A 17,722-nucleotide genomic window follows, 5' to 3' on the forward strand; every position below is an offset into this window, starting at 1 on the left:
AATGGCTGTACTACTTGAAGAAGAAAAATATTTGAAAACCAACTATGTGACCAATAATTAGGGAAGAGTTAAATTAATTATGGTATATAACTGTAGTACAGTTATTGTGCTATAAGAAATGATGAATACAAAGATATACTTAATACATAAGTCCAACAGAATTTTTTTTTCTCATAAGGAATAAAGCTGGACCAAAAAAAAAACCACACTGAAATTAAGGAAAAGCTGGTTAACATCAAACAGCAACAAAACTCATGATTATACAATTTATGATAGGCAATCTTGTTTACACATGATCATTATCTCTTCTATCATATGGCAAACAATACAAAAATATGGTTGTACGATCATGAGCAATTATTTCTTAAATATTTATTTGCTTAATTTTTAAAAACTTTTTTTTGTTAATGACTTGTTTGGAAATTTGTTACTTTGTGGGTTTTTAAGGTTCATTAGTTTTTCTTTATTTAAAAAAAATCCTTACATTTGGTCTTAGAATTCACACTAAGTATTCCAAGGCAAACACTAGTAAGGGCTCGGGAAATTAGGATGAAGTGACTTGCCCAAGGTCACACACGTAGGCCAGAATGTCTAAGGCCAGAGTTGAAGTCAGGATCTCCTAAATCCAGGCCTGGCTCTCTATCCATTGAGCTCCCTAGATGCCCCCTTCTAATTTTATTTTTATTTTTGTTTATAATATTATAAATTTATAATTTTTTTGTCTTCTCGTGGACTCCTGTTCATATATTTGAATGGTTGTACATGACAATGGAATTTTAAAAAACAATTATCAATAAAAATGTAAGAGTTTTTAAAATGAGCAATTTTTAATTAAAATCATCTTGTTAGGATATGACATCTGTGAAAAGTCTATTCAAATATACAATAGCAGCATAAAAACTTCCTTTCCTAAACAAATCATTTATTTATTTAATTAATTTAGAATATTTTCCCATGGTTACATGATTAATGTTCTTTCCCTCCCTTCCTCCGTCTGCCCTTCTATAGTCAATGAGCAATTCAACTGGGTTTTACATGTATCATTGATCAATTCCTATTTCCCCATTATTAATATTTGTAATATAAGGATTATTTAGAGTCTACATCCCCAATCATATCCCCATCGACCCATGTGAATCAAGGAAATGAAAAACTTCCTTTTTAAGGGGAGAAACTTTACTCTCTATATAAATAAAATTAGATAAATCTTAATAAAGTCAGATATCTTGCTTCAAATAGGCATTTCTCCAAGCCCCATGAGGCCATTTTTTTTCTTTCAGTGGAGAAGAAATGCTAAATTCTTCTTTTGTAAATAAGAAAAAATGTAGACATTTCATTTTGAAACAATCAGTTTTTTGTCAACTGTTTCAACTTTAAGAAATTTTAGTATCCTGCTGCTAAGATTAATTGTTATCCTTTCTGCATTTAAATAAGTAATAGGCATAATTATTTTCAAAATAGTAGAATGTCATCTATCTTTAAATGAAGGATCAAGAAAGACAATATTTCATACTTGTCTTAACAACCGAAGTGATGTATGTTTGTTAAAGATCTTCACAGCCACTTCTTCTCCTTTATAGGATGCTCGATAAACTGATCCAAAACCACCATCACCTTGTATAAAAATGTAAAATACTTTAACATTATATATAAATAGAAATCAATTCCAATAAATGTTGAAAAAAAACCTAATATATTTATTTTTCTGTGACATCTCTTTAGACAGCTGTTGGGAGATTTGCCATTACCCAAGATTTTTATGTCTTTGGTCCATTTCTTTTTCTTTTATGTTAATCTTATGATTTTAGCTAACACTAAAATTAAACATTCAACAAAAATTTCAATTTTCAGCTAATATCTCAAAATTAAGACATTTATTAAATACTTACAGTATGTAAGACACTGTATTTCTCTCTGAGATAAGACACAGAGATAGCTATGATGTACAATATTCTATAAGCACATTAGAGAGATACAATGAAAAGTGTTCATTGAAGAAAGATCAAAACTAACAGGGTACCAAAGATTTCATTGAAGATTTCACTTCTATTGAACTTTAAAGGATGGACAGGCATTTTAATAGACAAAAATAAAGAAGGGAATGAATATATTCAAGAACAAGGAACAATCTAAAGGCATAGAGGCAGTTTTTAAAAAATGGACATTCAATGCTTGGAGGGAGGAGAGAGGGAGAAAAGGACTTTGTTTAGTGGGGGGTATAAATTGCATAGAGTGAAGTAATGAAATAAAGTAAAAAAAATTAGAGTTGATTGAAATCATAGAAAGTTTAGAACAGGAAGCAAAAGAAGAGTGTTTGAGTAGAGGAAATGTGACTAGATCTATGAATTAGAAAGGTTATTCTGGCAGTTCTATGAAGGATAATTTGGAAGAAGAAGAGGAAAGGGAGTATAAGAAAACTTATCAAGAGGCATGGTCCAGTTTGGGTTGCTATTGAGTCTAAGGCCTAAATTGCATTTGTGGAAAAGAAAATAGAAGAGGTTTCTGATTTGGTAATTAAATTTAAGTGACAGAGAAATAAACATCAAAGATAGAAACAACATTCTGAACATGAGAGATTGGGGTCATTGAAAGAAATAGTGAGATGGGGTAGAATGAGTAAATATGTGACATCTATCTCCACTAAACCATAACATATTTACCTAAAAGAAATTCTGGTGCTTGTTCAAATTCCAAGTCATCATTATTCAACATGATATTTCTAGGCAGATCAGCCAAAATTAAATCAGGAGCAATATGGCCTATTGGGATAGTGAGTCTTGGTTGATCTGGATTAATTAAGAGGTCTCCTGTGAAGAGTGGAAATGTGACATTTTGTTAAAAAGTAAATATAGTCAATCTTTATTTTAAAAAAAATATTATTTATTTTTCAAAAGTCCTTATCTTCCATCTTAGAATCAATGTATTGATTCTAAGGTGGAAGAGTGGTGAGGGCTAGGCAATGGGGGATTAAGTGACTTGCCCAGGGTTACACAGCTAGGAAGTGTCTGAATCCAGATTTGAACCCTGGACCTCGTGCTTCTAGGCCTGACTCTCAATCCTGCCCCCTCAATGCTTATTTTTGATTTATTCAAATACTTAAATAATTTACCAGTCACTCCCTTAGATACTAATTAATTCCACTTTAATGTTTAATGTGCTTACCCCATTCTTTCCATCAAATACTTAGGCTGAAGTATCTGATTTTATTAAAATGTTACAGTTTGCCTATTTAAAGATAGATATATAGACATGGATCGAGATATATGTAGATGATTATTTGGATTCATTCATTCTGTCATAAAGTTTCTTTCCCTTTTTTCACCTCGTATTCTTTTCTTTTTTCCAATTATCTCTTCCATTTAAGTCTATTCTTTATTATTATCATTTCTGCATTATCTCCATTTCAAAGATTAGAAGAATTTCACCTGATGATTAGCTATAATTTAAAAAAAGATTACATCTATTGCCAGGAATTAATGACCTCTGATAAGCAGGATCTTATGACCACTGGCACACCTTTAGAGTAAGAGTGGCTTAGAGAAATATTCACAGGTGTAAAACATTTGTTTGCTCTGTACATATCTTTTCATCACAATCTGTCTTTTTAGATGCAAATGTACATAGAATGAGCAACAGAAACACAAAATCTATTTCAGAGGACACAGATATTACAACTGTCCTGATGCTATCCTGCACAGGAGGACAATCAGGAAAGCACATACATCTATGCAAAAGGGGCAAGTTCAGAAGAACTGACTCTGAGTACATGCTATATACATGCTATCTAGTCTTTGCTCCCAAACTTGTACCCATATTGGTCTATTAATCCACAGAAAATACATATAAATTGGTTCATGAACAAATATACATGCTGGTAGATTTCCTGAAGAATATTTCCACTGTCTCCCATTCTTTACGAAACAGGGTATAATAGCTTTAGGTAGAATTAGCTCAAATTGTGTGTGCCCATGCACTTCTCTTTTACTTCCCTGCCTAGTTGTTCTAATTCATACTGCTAACTATCCTAAGCCTACCTAGGAAGGTAATCAATTAGAATTTCTCAACTCTAAATTATCTTTTCCATTATGAACTTTTTTTCCTGTATATCAGTATCCATTATTTCTATTTATACAGCATTTTAATCCTGAAGTCATAATGGGCAACAAAATTGTTTATTTCACACTTCAAAGAGCCTATTGATATACATACACATAGAATTCGAATAAGACCTGGACCTGAAATTTCACAGGTAGAGGGAATTTTCAGATGAGACAACTCCTTCAAGCAAATCAGCAATTTTTCTACAACTTCTGGTCTTAAAGAAAATTGCCTATAGCACCGAGAGATTGTGAGTTGCCCAGGATCAAACAATTAGAAACTGCAATTAAACCTAGGTCTTCTTGGAAACTGAATAAAAGAACTTCTTTAATAAAAAACTTAATACAATTGTGAATATTTACAATATTATGATTTTTCTTTTAAAGTCAGATTTTCACTCAGTAAGACTTTTGAGTAGCTGCATCATGGCATTAATGTTTCTTCAAGGCAAGTTTCTTCAATTTGTTGTCCCAGCCAAAAAATCCAAAATCTCAACAATCCCATATCTCAAAGCATCTTTTGGTCAATGTTGGGTTTCTAAATTCAACTGTGTGCTCACACACACACACACACACACACACACACACACACACGAAGTATAATGTAGTTCTTAAATGAATATATCTTTTCATTGAACAGTGCATCTTAATTAGTGATGTATCTTAGAGAATTATTAAAGCACATACCTTCTTCAGTTTTCTTCATTAAATCATCAAGTAGTATTTTTTGTTGTTCTTCACCATCATTAAAACTATATAAAGCCCATTTCTTTAACAATGTTTCCCCTTCACCACAAACATCTATTTCCAACAAACCAGGAAACCATTCTTCCATGAGAGAATCTATGTGATCCACAACTTGTCCCAAAATAATACAGCCTAAACAAGTCAAGAAATGGTTCGTTGAAATCATGTTCAAATGCTTTGTAGTTACAATCATATATCTTGTGTATATAATTAATACAATATAGTAGAGCAACATATTTGTAATATTTTTATCTAACTATATTACAAATAGCTTTTAATTGTAAAGTGAAAATTTTTTTCAAACAGTGTGAGACAATGTTTAGAATCAGCTGATTTACCTTTTCTGCAAGAAGGCGCTGTAATTTTCAAGAAACTCTCTGAGCTATTGTCCAAAATTGAAGATTCTACCAGGCAATAGGCTTCAGGAGACCAATTCAGGTAGATGCCTTGTCTCCAATACATTCTATTGGGGCGGAGGGCCCGTTCTGAAGGAGATTTTTAAAAATCTTATAATCTTCAATTATAAATTATTAAAAATGACACAAAATTCCCCTAACAAATAATGTGAGAAAAATTTAGTAGTGTTTGTTTCAAAATGAAAGCTATTGACCACCAAGAAAGATTAATTTCAAAAGAATACTCCACAAAAGCATTCTTTGAAAGATTAAGATTAAGAAAGAATAAAGATTAAGAACAATCTTTATTCATCATTAAATACCTCACCTTTAAAAAGAAAAAAAATGAGCTTAAATGCTCATTGATCAACTTTGAAATATGTCAGTTTTCATGAAAAAACAACCATGTTATGCTCTTACACAAATTGCTAAGTTCAATTAAATTCCCACTTAAAAGAAAAGAAACCTCAGGCATATAGTAGTTAAGTGATTTTTCTAGTGTCTGAGGTTGGATTTGAACTTAGCTCTTCCTGGCTTCAGGTCCAATATGCAATCCATTGTGCCAACTAGCTGCCTAAGTAAAAGAAAGCAGAAATTATAGGAAGAAACTAGCAGAATAAAAGTAGAATAGGAGAAAAGGAAGAGAAAACTGGACACAAGAGTTGGGAAAAAGAAGCATAAGGCAATTAGAAAAGCTGCTTACAGAAGATAGAATGCAGCAAGCTAGCATGGCTGAGTCAGATGAGAAATCTGACAACTGGTTGACTCTGAAGCGTTAATAAGATTGTTGGAGGAGAGCTGAATTCTGCTACTATGCAGAGAATTGTTTGAATTTATTATTCTTTAGAGCCAAGGATGGCCCCAAAGAGGGGAAATCTCTCAAGGGTATCCATGCTGCCCTCTACTGACCTCGGTTTTGAGATGGAAAAACTCCCAGATCTGAGGAGCTTTATAGCTCTCCAGATTAAGGGAATTGTTTATCATTGTAGTATCCTGTCAAAGGAGTTCTAAAAGAGTCTTTTACTGCATTGGCAATCTAAGAGTAGCAGGAAAGCATCTCCAAGCAGAAGAGCTGTGAGAATCAGAAGGAAAATAGTTAGCAAAAGAGTGGATTTTCCTTACTAGTTATTCATGGTATAGCTTTTTTATACAAAGAGAGCAAGGACAAGGCCTACCATTGAGAATAATAAGTTGCCCAGGAAACCTGGGTATCTACTCTTTATTTCCCATTTAAATTTCTTTTTAGTAGGTGTTCACTTTCCTCCAAGGACACTGTGTACATTTATGGGGAATTGTGGCCAAGATTTATGGATGGCTATGTAGATTTTGATTATTAATGCTTTGCCTTCTATAAAGTGCATTTTACTATAAGTCTTCATTTGTTGGGATTTTTCTTGCGTCTTGCCCATTTCTTTCTGAGAAAATCCCATCGTGACGACTAATTTTGTACAAATGGGAAGTTCACTAGTGGGGGCTCAGTAGCTGCAGTAATGAATAACAGAAGTATATCCCTTCATCATACAAGGGTTACCATTAAAGCCTTCATAAAAGAATGTGAGTTGTAGGAACATGTTATGCCTCCTTCTGGGAATCCCAGTGCCTTGCTACTTTTTCTCTTAAGATATTAAAAGTATTTGAGGTCTTATTTCTCTAGTTACAGAGTATTGGCAATATACTAGCATTAAATACATACCTCTTCCTGAAAGCATGTAAGGAGAAATTTCAAGTAATCGACTGATTAGTCTGGACCAAAATCCCATGGGAAAATAAGGCATTTCATACAATCTAACAATAACTTCAGAGTTTTCACAGTGGGGAAGTTCTATCACAGGTCTATGATCAGACAAACTAAAGGGGAAAAAGAAAATAATGACTTTGTAATTTCATTAAAACTTTAATCACACTAATCTGTCATTTCTATTGAGATCCAATAATTAAATATGCATTTTAAAAAATCAAGAGTATTTCCCCCCTTCCCTATAAATTTATTTGTATACATTATATAGGGATGGGTATTTGGTCAGTTGGAAAGCTTATAAATCTGTATTAGGTGAAGTATATATCAAGTTCAAAAAACTTAGTCCTTGCATAAAACACTTACTGAGAAACTCTTAGAAGATATTGAGATAAAATGACTATCAAATAGATTATCTTTAAAAATTAAATAAGATTTTAGAGAAGGGATTGAGACTCACCTGATCTCTATCAAATTACTCTCCCCAAAACTATGATATAACACTTCAAAATGAACTCTGGAGCAGCATAATCCCCCAAAAGATGCGGTGAAATAATTTTTCAGCTCAAAACAACTTAGAAGACCAGCACAAAGTATCTATTGCACTGGGGTGGTAGTAGAGTGCAAAGAAACACACCAAAGATGGCTCCACCACAGTAACAGACCTTGGGTATGGCTGAAACATCAGCAAAGACTTCCAGAACTCTTAGCTATATATGTTAAGGGGAGTCAGAGAACTTCTCAAAATAAAATTATAAAGATGTCTTTGATGGCTTTGGGTATAAAACTCTTGTTACATTGTCCATACACAGTTCCAGGTCACAGTCCTGGGTCGTGGTCTTAGAGTGAGGAGTGTGACCACAGCTGAGTAGGGGATCCTGGTCATAGTTCCAAGGCAGAAAAGAGTGATTGTGGTTGCTCACCATCCAGAACAAAGGTCTGGAGAGTATTAAACACACTTCTCTTTATATCATTCCACCTAGGATGAAATGAAAGCAAATAGATCCCCCAGAGGTAGCTCTGAAAGCATAGATGCCCAAAGAACCTGAAGCATGTAACCATGATCCCTTCACCAGTTACATAATTCAATTTTAACAGTTTTTTAAGTTAAAAGAAAAGAAAAGGGTGAAAAAATGAGCAAACAACAACAACAACAAAATTCAACATTATTTTGGTGACAAAGAAGACCAAAACCAGGAGCTATATAACAAAGTCAACACTGCTGCATCCAAAGCCTCCAGAAAAATAGGAATTGCTTTCAATTCCAAAAAGAATTAATGGATGGGTTAAAAAAAGATTTTAAAAATCAAATAAGAGGCAGAAGAGAAATTGAGAAAAGAAATGAGTGATAAAGGAAAACCATGAATAAAGTTAACAGCTGCTAAAAGAGGCACAAAACAATATTGAAGAAATCAATATCTAAAAAAAACAGACTTGGCCAAGTGATAAAAGAGGTACAAAAATTAACTGAAAATCACATGATTATCTCAATAAAATCACATGATTATCTCAATAAAATCACATGATTATCTCAATAGATGCAGAAAAAGCATTTGATAAAATACAACACCCATACCTATTGAAAACACTAGAAAGTATAGGAATAGAAGGGCCTTTCCTAAAAATAATAAATAGTATATATCTAAAACCATCAGCAAACATCATCTGCAATGGGGATAAATTAGAAGCCTTTCCAATAAGATCAGGAGTAAAACAAGGATGCCCATTATCACCTCTATTATTTAACATTGTACTAGAAACACTATCAGTAGCAATTAGAGAAGAAAAAGAAATTGAAGGTATTAAAATTGGCAATGAGGAGATCAAGCTATCACTCTTTGCAGATGATATGATGGCTTACTTAAGGAATCCTAGAGAATCAACCAAAAAGTTACTCGAAATAATCAACAACTTTAGCAAAGTTGCAGGATACAAAATAAACCCGCATAAGTCATCAGCATTTTTATATATCTCTAACCCATTTCAGCAGCAAGAATTAGAAAGAGAAATACCATTTAAAATCACCCTAGACAATATAAAATACTTAGGAATCTATCTGCCGAGACAAACACAGGAACTATATGAACACAATTACAAAACAATTTCCACACAGTTACAACTAGATCTAAACAATTGGAAAAACATTGATTGCTCATGGGTGGGATGAGCTAACATAATAAAAATGACAATCCTACCCAAACTAATTTACTTATTTAGTGCCATACCCATTGAACTACCAAAAAACTTCTTTACTGAATTAGAAAAAAACATAACTAAGTTCATTTGGAAGAACAAAAGATCAAGGATATCCAGGGAAATCATGAAAAAAAATGCAAAGGAAAGAGGACTTGCAGTCCCAGATCTCAAACTATAATATAAAGCAGTGGTCATCAAAACAATTTGGTACTGGCTAAGAGACAGAAAGGAGGATCAGTAGAATAGACTTGGGGCAAATGACCTCAGCAAGACAGTATATGATAAACCCAAAGATTCCATCTTTGGGGACAAAAATCCACTATTTGATAAAAACTGCTGGGAAAATTGGAAGACAGTGTGGGAGAGATTAGGTTTGGATCAACACCTCACACCCTACACCAAGATAAATTCAAAATGGGTGAATGACTTGAACATAAAGAAGGAAACTATAAATAAATTAGGCAAACACAGAATAGTATACATGTCAGACCTTTGGGAAGGGAAAGACTTTAAAACCAAGCAAGACTTAGAAAGAGTCACAAAATGTAAAATAAATAATTTTGACTACATCAAATTAAAATGTTTTTATACAAACAAAACCAATGTAATTAAAATCAGAAGGGTAGCAACAAATTGGGAAACAATCTTCATAAAAACCTCTGACAAGGTTTAATTACTCAAATTTACAAAGAGCTAAATCAATTGTAAAAAAAATCAAGCCATTCTCCAATTGATAAATGGGCAAGGGACATGAACAGGCAGTTCTCAGCCAAAGAAATCAAAACTATGAATAAGCACATGAAGAAGTGTTCTACATCTCTTATAATCAGAGAGATGCAAATCAAAACAACTCTGAGGTATCACCCCACACCTAGCAGATTGGCTAACATAACAGCTATGGAAAGTAATGAATGCTGGAGGGGATGTGGCAAAGTAGGGACACTAATTCATTGCTGGTGGAGTTGTGAATTGATCCAACCATTCTGGAGGGCAATTTGGAACTATGCCCAAAGGGCGATAAAAGACTGTCTGCCCTTTGATCCAGCCATAGCACTGCTGGGTTTGTACCCCAAATAGATAATAAGGAAAAAGACTTGTACCAGAATTTTCATAGCAGCACTCTTTGTGGTGGCCAAAAATTGGAAAATGAGGGGATGCCCCTCAATTGGGGAATGGCTGAACAAATTGTGGTATATGTTGGTGATGGAATACTATTGTGCTAAAAGGAATAATAAAGTGGAGGAATTCCATGGAGACTGCAACAGCCTCCAGGAAGTGATGCAGAGTGAAAGGAGCAGAACCAGGAAAACATTGTACACAGAGACTGATACACTGTGGTACAATTGAACATAATGGACTTCTCCATTAGTGGCAATGCAATGTCCCTGAGCAATCTGCAGGGATCTAAAAAACACTATCCTCAAGCAGAGGATAAACTGTGGGAGTAAAAACACCAATGAAAAGCAACTGCTTGACTACAGGGGTGGAGGGGATATGACTGAGGAGAGACTCTAAATGAACACTCTGATGCAAATACCAACAACATGGAAATGGGTTTGAATCAAGAACACATGTGATACCCAGTGGAATCGCGCGTGGGCTATGGGAGAGGTGGTGGGAGTGGGGAGGGAAGAAAAGAAAATGATCTTTGTTTCCAATGAATAATGTTTGGAAATGACCAAATAAAATAATGTTTAAAAAAAATTAACTGAAAAAAAAGTCCTAAAGTAGAACTGGCCAAATGGAAAAGGAGATAAAAAAGTTCACTCAGGAAAATCATTTCTTAAAAATTAAAATTGGGCATGTATAAATTAATGGAATATCAAGAAACAATCAAATAAAGTCAAAAGAATGAAAAACTAGAAGGAAATATGAAATATCTCATTGGAAAAACAACTGACTTGGAAAATAAATCTAGGGAAGGTAACCTAAGAATTACTGGACCTGAAAGTCATATGCATATGCAGATAACATCTTTTAAGAAATTATCAAGGAAAACTTTTGTGATATTCTAGAACCAGAGGATAAAATACACATTGAAAGGCCACCAATCTCCTCCTGAAAAAAGACCCCAAAAGGATAATTCCAATTGGAATATTATAACCAAATTCTAGAACTCCCAGTCAAGGAGAAAATATTGCAAGAAGCCCAAACCAAACAATTCAAATATTGTAAAACCAAATCCAGAATAACACAAGATTTAGCAGCATCTACATTAAAGGACTGGAAGACCTGGAAAATGATATTGTAGAGAGCAAAGGAACTAGGACTTCAACCAAGAATCATTTATCCAGCAAAGCTGAACATAATCCTTCAGAGGGAAATGAATATTCATTGAAATGGAGGTCTTTCAAATGTTCCTGATGAAAAGAGCTGAATGGAAAAATTGGCTCTCAAATACAGGACTTGAGAGAAGCATAAACAAGAAAGAGAAATCATAAGCAATTCAACAAGATTACATTGTCTACATCCATACCTGGGAAGATGATACTTCTAACTTTTAAGAACTTTTATCCTTATTAGGACAGTTAGAAGGAGTTTCCCAGGAGGAAAGTGTGAGTTGAATCTAAAAAAAATAAAATTAAGGGGCAAGAAAGAGGAATAAATTGGGAGAAGGGAAAAGGGAGAAATAGAATGAGGTAAATTATCTCCCTAATAAAAGAGGCATGAAAGAGCTTTTACATTTGAGTGGAAGACGGGTGAGGTGGGGAGAGGATGCCTGAATTTTACTCTTACCAAAATTTGCTCAATGATGGAAAAACATTAACAATCAATAAGATATAGAACTCTATCTTATGCTACAGGAAAGGAGGAGGGGAATGGGATAAGAGAAGGGATTGAGACTGAAAACTAACTGCCCTCAGAAGGGAGGGCAAATTAGGGCTGGGGGTGGTCAGAAACTAGACAAAGGGAAAATGAATACACAATAATCATAATGGTGAAAAAAATTACAACAAATCTCTCTAATAAAGGCCTTCTATCCAGAAGTTTGTTTTGTATTTTTTGGTCTAAGTTATTTTTTTTCCTTCCATGTTTTTCCCCTCAAGAGTTCTAATTTCATTTACAATTTTTTTCTTGCTCAATTTTTTATATCTACTCCTGAAGTCTTGGTAATAAGCTATTCTTTTCTATTTTTGCCCAAGGCTCTACTTGTATTAAATATGGAGTTCATCTCTTCCAGTTTTATTGCTTGAGTTTCTCAATCCATAACATTTCTATCATTATATTTCAGTTTTTCTGTTTACTTTTATCTACCAGTTAAATTTCCTTGGCTGACCCTTTACCTTCAGCTCAGGTCAAGATCTGACTAAGGCCTCTTGAATTTCTGGAGAGTGAGAATGGCTGGTTCCTGCTACTCCTGCTTACCCTCTTCTACATCTCTGGCTGGGGGTCCCAGAAAGCTGGGAACAGAACTGGGACTCAATTCCTGTTTGTTTTCTTTTTTCACCTCCTGGCGGTCTTAGACTAGAGATAGCCTTGCTCCCATCTCAGTTTCCTTCTTCTTGCAAAACTACCAGGTAGGAGTTAGCTTTGTAGCAAGGAAAGGGAATTATAGCAAGAGCAATATTCTTCAACAGTTTGGAACCCTGACCCAGTAGCTTGGAATCCAGGCCTGTCAATATTGCTCTTGCTATAATTCCCTCTCCTTGCTACAGCTTTGACCTCTGCTATAACTATGACAGGTTCCAAATGGATTTCAGGTATGTGGTAGGCTGCAGGCTTTTTGGAACGCCCAGTGTGCCATAACTATCTTCAACCCCTTTACCTACTGATATGATCAGTCCTGGCAAAGGAGTCCAAAGGGCCTTAAATTCAGATTTTATCTCTGATAGTCGGTGGCTGTGTGACACTGCCATGGTAGAGAACTCAGGCCGTTACACATTACTGAGGTTTGGCTGGCCCTGTGACACTGATCATATTTCAGAGAGAAGTACCTAGGCTAAGAAGGAGATAATCTTACAAGCCATGTGGAAATATCGGGAATAGTGTTGGACAGTGGCCTTGTAATCTAGCATAAAAAGGTTCTTTATTTCATGCATTGTGGAAGTATTTGCATGGGGACAAGATTGCTAGTACCCGGCAAAGCAGCCTACTACCTTCTTAGACTTATAGTGGCTTCTTCCAAGGGGTGGCCACTGCACATACCACTCCCTAAGTAATGGGAAAGAGGGAGAGAAGAGGAAGTTTTGCTGCTTACCTGAACTAGAATCAGAGGCAAAGTAAAAATGATCGATATGCATCTTTGTCCTATGCTTAATGACCATGCACTGGAAGTACACATTTTTATACTTTGCTTGTGTTCAGCCATTCACATTATTGCAATATCCAAGGTGAGGAAAGCAGCCAGTGGCCAGTACGCACTATACCTGATCAAGTCATTATATTTTCTAGCCTTAGTTTCCTCAACTGCAAAATGGGGCTAAAAATACCTAAAATGCTTGCTGTATAGGTTGTTGTGAGACTCACATGAAATATTGTAAGTGCTTTGTAAATTTTAAAACACAACATAAATATGAGTTATTATTAGAATTACTACTAGTATATCTCTCACCTGTCCTCTTCTCTTCACTCCCATTGCTATTACCTTAGTTAAGACTCTCAAATATCTCTGGCTTTGACTAACTACTACAATGCCCTCTACCATTATACTCAGTCTGAAGTACTGTCCCATCATTCCTAGACAAGATTAGCTAAAGACATAAGACTTTAAGTACCTCTTCAGCCACCTCCGCCTCTCTTATTGTACCTAGGCTCTTCCCAGACACCTTAGCCTCTGGTTCCCTCCTCTTTCTCAAACTTTTGCAAACTCACATAGCCAATCTTTTGTCATTGTCCCTTTACCCCCTAAACACTATAGAAGCTCCCCATGTTTTGTAGATCAGCAGAAATTCCCAGTATTACATTCTTGTGTGTCTTTCCCGAGAGTGTAGTCCTCCCAGGGCAGTGCTCTGTCTGGTGGTTTTAATTATAGTCTCCCTTGCTACGATTTAAGATCTGTTATTGTAACTATTACGATGGTAGTTCTTTGATTTCTTTCAGGTTGACAGCATCTAATACAACTTTTATTTTAATGATGAAGAACTGAGGCTCAGGAAAATCAAATTAGGTCACACACATAAGCTTTCATCTAACAATCAAGATTCTATTTAATAATTGTTATAAAACAGAAGTGCTGTTATTAACTTGCTATATAACTTTAATTAAGTCAGTTAATCTCTCATATTCAGTTTCCTCATCTATAAAAATTATGAGGTTGTATTACAGTGAATGATCTCTTTTCCCAAAATTCTAAGTCTTTTTAAACAACAAGATTTTCCTTACTTTGCTTCTGTCAAGCCAGTTTCATGATTTCCTTTAAGAAAACTTCCAAACAAAACATCAGTCTAATCATGCCATCATTCTATATTCTCTCATTGCTTTTCTATTTTCTAGCTCTTAGAAGACAAGAAGGATGGAAAAGAAAGTGAGTCTCATGAAGTTTATCTGTTGAAACTTTCAAGTCAGGAGAATGGATGGTCAGCATACTTGTTACATTCATACCCTTCAGGTAGATCTAGAGAAATCTTCAGCACAATGGGTTGATCTTCTTATGAATAATTTACAGAAAGATATGGGCAAGAAAGCACAGACTGTAAAGCCTGGCCTCTGCACTGGTAGAGAGAGTAGGCATGCTCTATCTAAGCCTTTTGTTCTGGTATGCACATGATGATCATCCAGCATTTTCTGCTTCTTCAGTGAGATATACTCGATAAAATGTACTACATTAAAATAAAATGTACATTCTCTAAAGGAGAAATAATACTGGGGGGAGGGGAAGCAGCTGTTTAATACACACAACAAATATACCAACTTCCATGATTTAAAAATGCAATGAAAATTTATAATATTCTATACTGTATTCATATTTGACTCAGAATTTACCTGCTTGGAACTAGCAGATGCTCTTCTCCTATTGGTAAAGCAATCTGGAACTTTTCCAGGAGTTTAAAGTACTGAGACATGTAGTTCTTGGGAAATCTACTCTTCTTTGAAAGGAACTTTTCCACATCCGAACGCTGAATAATACCTTTTGGATATTTAGCAAAACCTTCTACTTTCACTGTCAAAATCTGTAAGGAAAAAAGTTCTCCCTCAGTAATTTCAATTGAATACCTCCTCTGAACAGCTGCAACTCCACAACTGTTTATGTCTTACTCTTAAGAGAAAGTGATCGGAACATTTTCATCTGCATCCTATAAATATGTAACACTGGGGTTAACAGCGTTAGCCTGCCAGAAAGAGAATGTGGCATATGATAGTGACAACATTATTTTGAGAGAATTTCCCTATTGACTCTCCCAGAATGTTTTAAAAAAGAACAGAAAAGACAAGATGATGTTTGAATGTACTTTGAATTGGTCTTGTCTCTTTCCCAGGACTTAATTTCTTTTGCCCAAGAACTGAAGTTAAAGAGGACAATCAAACCTAAATAAATGGAGGCCCTTCCCAGCTATCTAAGCCTCTGTCAATTCCATCTTTCCCAAGCTTTTGTAATTCCTAGTCATTCAGCTCTTGTCCCTTTCCCCTTTCCAACCCCTTTTTATTCTGTATCAAACTGGGGAACCCAAGTACTAAGGAACATGGTGATGGGGGAGAACTCAGATGACAATCTATCTCACCCTTTATTATAACTACTTTGGTGGTTGTTTTTTTTTTTCAGGTTTGCAATAAAAGCATACTTATTAAGGGGTAGAGAAAAATGGATCCATATTCTTTCCCCTCCCTTATTCCTTATGATGATTCAGAGGGTGCCCGCCAATTTGCATCTCCTCACAAATACTAGGAATAGAACTGCAGATTTTTCCTCTATTCTACAGTATTATGTCAGTCACTTTGAGCTTCATGGTCTTTCATTTTTCTTATTTGGTTTTACTAGCATAGACAAAAGGTATACTATTTCACATATAAATAGACATATGAAAAAACTAACATCCTTTTCTCATTATAACTTATCTTCCCATCTCTTCTCTGCCTCACTCTGTTTAAACAGCTTTTTCTTGTTTCCAGTTACAGAAATGTCTTTGTTGGGATCAACCTCATTTCCTGTACCATAAAAAACATCCCTTTTTGGCTCCTCCGTGACCTTGTTCCATCTTTTGTCCATTTATACCCACAATTCTTCTTTCATTTTTTTCTACTATAATAGAGCTAACAAAATTTTTGTGGGGTTCTAGCATAATCTTCTCACACATTAAAGTCCCTTTTAGCTGTTGGAGTTGAGGAGAGAAAGTGGTCCAGGCATGCAAAACAGCCAGAGAAAATGCCCAGAATTGAGAGATGGAGTATCTTATCATAGAACATCTAGAAGGCCAGTGTCCTTGAAGTGAAAAGTATGCGCCAGGGAGTAAGGTGTAAGAAGCTTGGAAAGGTAAGATGGGGCTAGGTTAGGAAGGACTTTGAAAGCCACCCAGAGCATTTTGTATTTGCTCCTGGAGGCAACAGGAAGTCACTGGAGTTTACTGAGTTGGTGCTGATGGGGAAGGGAGTGACATCATCAGATCTGCTTTAAGAAAATCCTCTCAGTGACTGAATGGAAGGTGAATTGGACTGGGGAGAGATTGGGGGCAGACAAAGTCACCAGTTGGCTATTAAAGTAATCAAGGAATGAGGTGATGAGAGTATGCATTAGAGTGCAAGAGTGACAGTGACAGTGGCAGAAAGAAGGGGGTGTATCGGGGAGATATTGCAAAGGAGAAATTGACCAGTCCTGACATAAGATATAGGGGTTAGAAATAGTGAGTAGTCTAGGATAGCTAGGTTGTAACCCTGAGTGAGTGAGAAGATGGTGTTTCCTTTTTCAGGAACAGGGAAGGTAGGAGGTAGAGGAGAGTTTAAGGGAAAATATAATAATTTCCATTTTGGACATATTAAGATTAAAATGTCTACTGGGGGGCAGCTGGGTCACCAGGACCAGAGATGGGAGGTCCTGGGTTCAAATTTGGCCCTAGTTACTTCCTAGCTGTGTGACCCTGGGAAAGTCACTTAACCCCCATTGCCTAGCCCTTACAACTCTTCTGCCTTGGAACTAATACACAATATTGATTCTAAAATAGAAGGTAGTTTGTTTTAAAAATAAAATAAAATAAAACGTCCACTGAACATCTAGTTCAAGATGTCTGGAAGCTCTTGTCAATGTAATATAAGACATCAGCAGAGTATGGGACAAGAGAGGTAGATTTGAGAATCATCAAATGGAATTAAATCTAAGGGATTAACTCCAGGTTTGCCACATGCCAGGCACTGTTCTAAACATTGGGTTACAAAGACAAAAATGAAAGTCCCTGCCCTCAAAGAAATTACATTTTAATTTAGCAGACAAAATACCCAGTAATATGCAAAACACATGCAAAGCAGATACAAAGTAATCTTGGAGCAAAAGACACTCGTAGCTAAAGGGGACCAGAAAAGATCTCAAGCAGAAGGAGGCACTTTAGTTACATCTTGAAGAAAACCAGGAATTCCACATTTTAGAGGTGAGAAAGGAAAACGTATCAGAAGTGAGCAACATCCTG

General features: G+C 35.4%; 1 protein-coding gene across 1 annotated transcript in view; it reads right to left on the reverse strand.

Moving 5' to 3' along the window:
• LRRK2 (leucine rich repeat kinase 2) overlaps window positions 1–17,722 on the reverse strand; it is a 186,857-nt gene that overhangs the window by 41,564 nt on the left and 127,571 nt on the right. Inside the window, exons 34-39 of the mRNA XM_007503896.3 lie at window positions 15,093–15,280; window positions 6,933–7,087; window positions 5,183–5,329; window positions 4,785–4,976; window positions 2,661–2,807; window positions 1,514–1,614 (exon numbers count right to left, since the gene is read on the reverse strand). Coding sequence (XP_007503958.2) covers window positions 1,514–1,614; window positions 2,661–2,807; window positions 4,785–4,976; window positions 5,183–5,329; window positions 6,933–7,087; window positions 15,093–15,280 — 930 coding nt within the window. The remainder of the gene's footprint in view (window positions 1–1,513; window positions 1,615–2,660; window positions 2,808–4,784; window positions 4,977–5,182; window positions 5,330–6,932; window positions 7,088–15,092; window positions 15,281–17,722) is intronic.

This window comes from Monodelphis domestica, chromosome 5 (assembly GCF_027887165.1).
Source record: "Monodelphis domestica isolate mMonDom1 chromosome 5, mMonDom1.pri, whole genome shotgun sequence".
NCBI lineage: Eukaryota > Metazoa > Chordata > Mammalia > Didelphimorphia > Didelphidae > Monodelphis > Monodelphis domestica.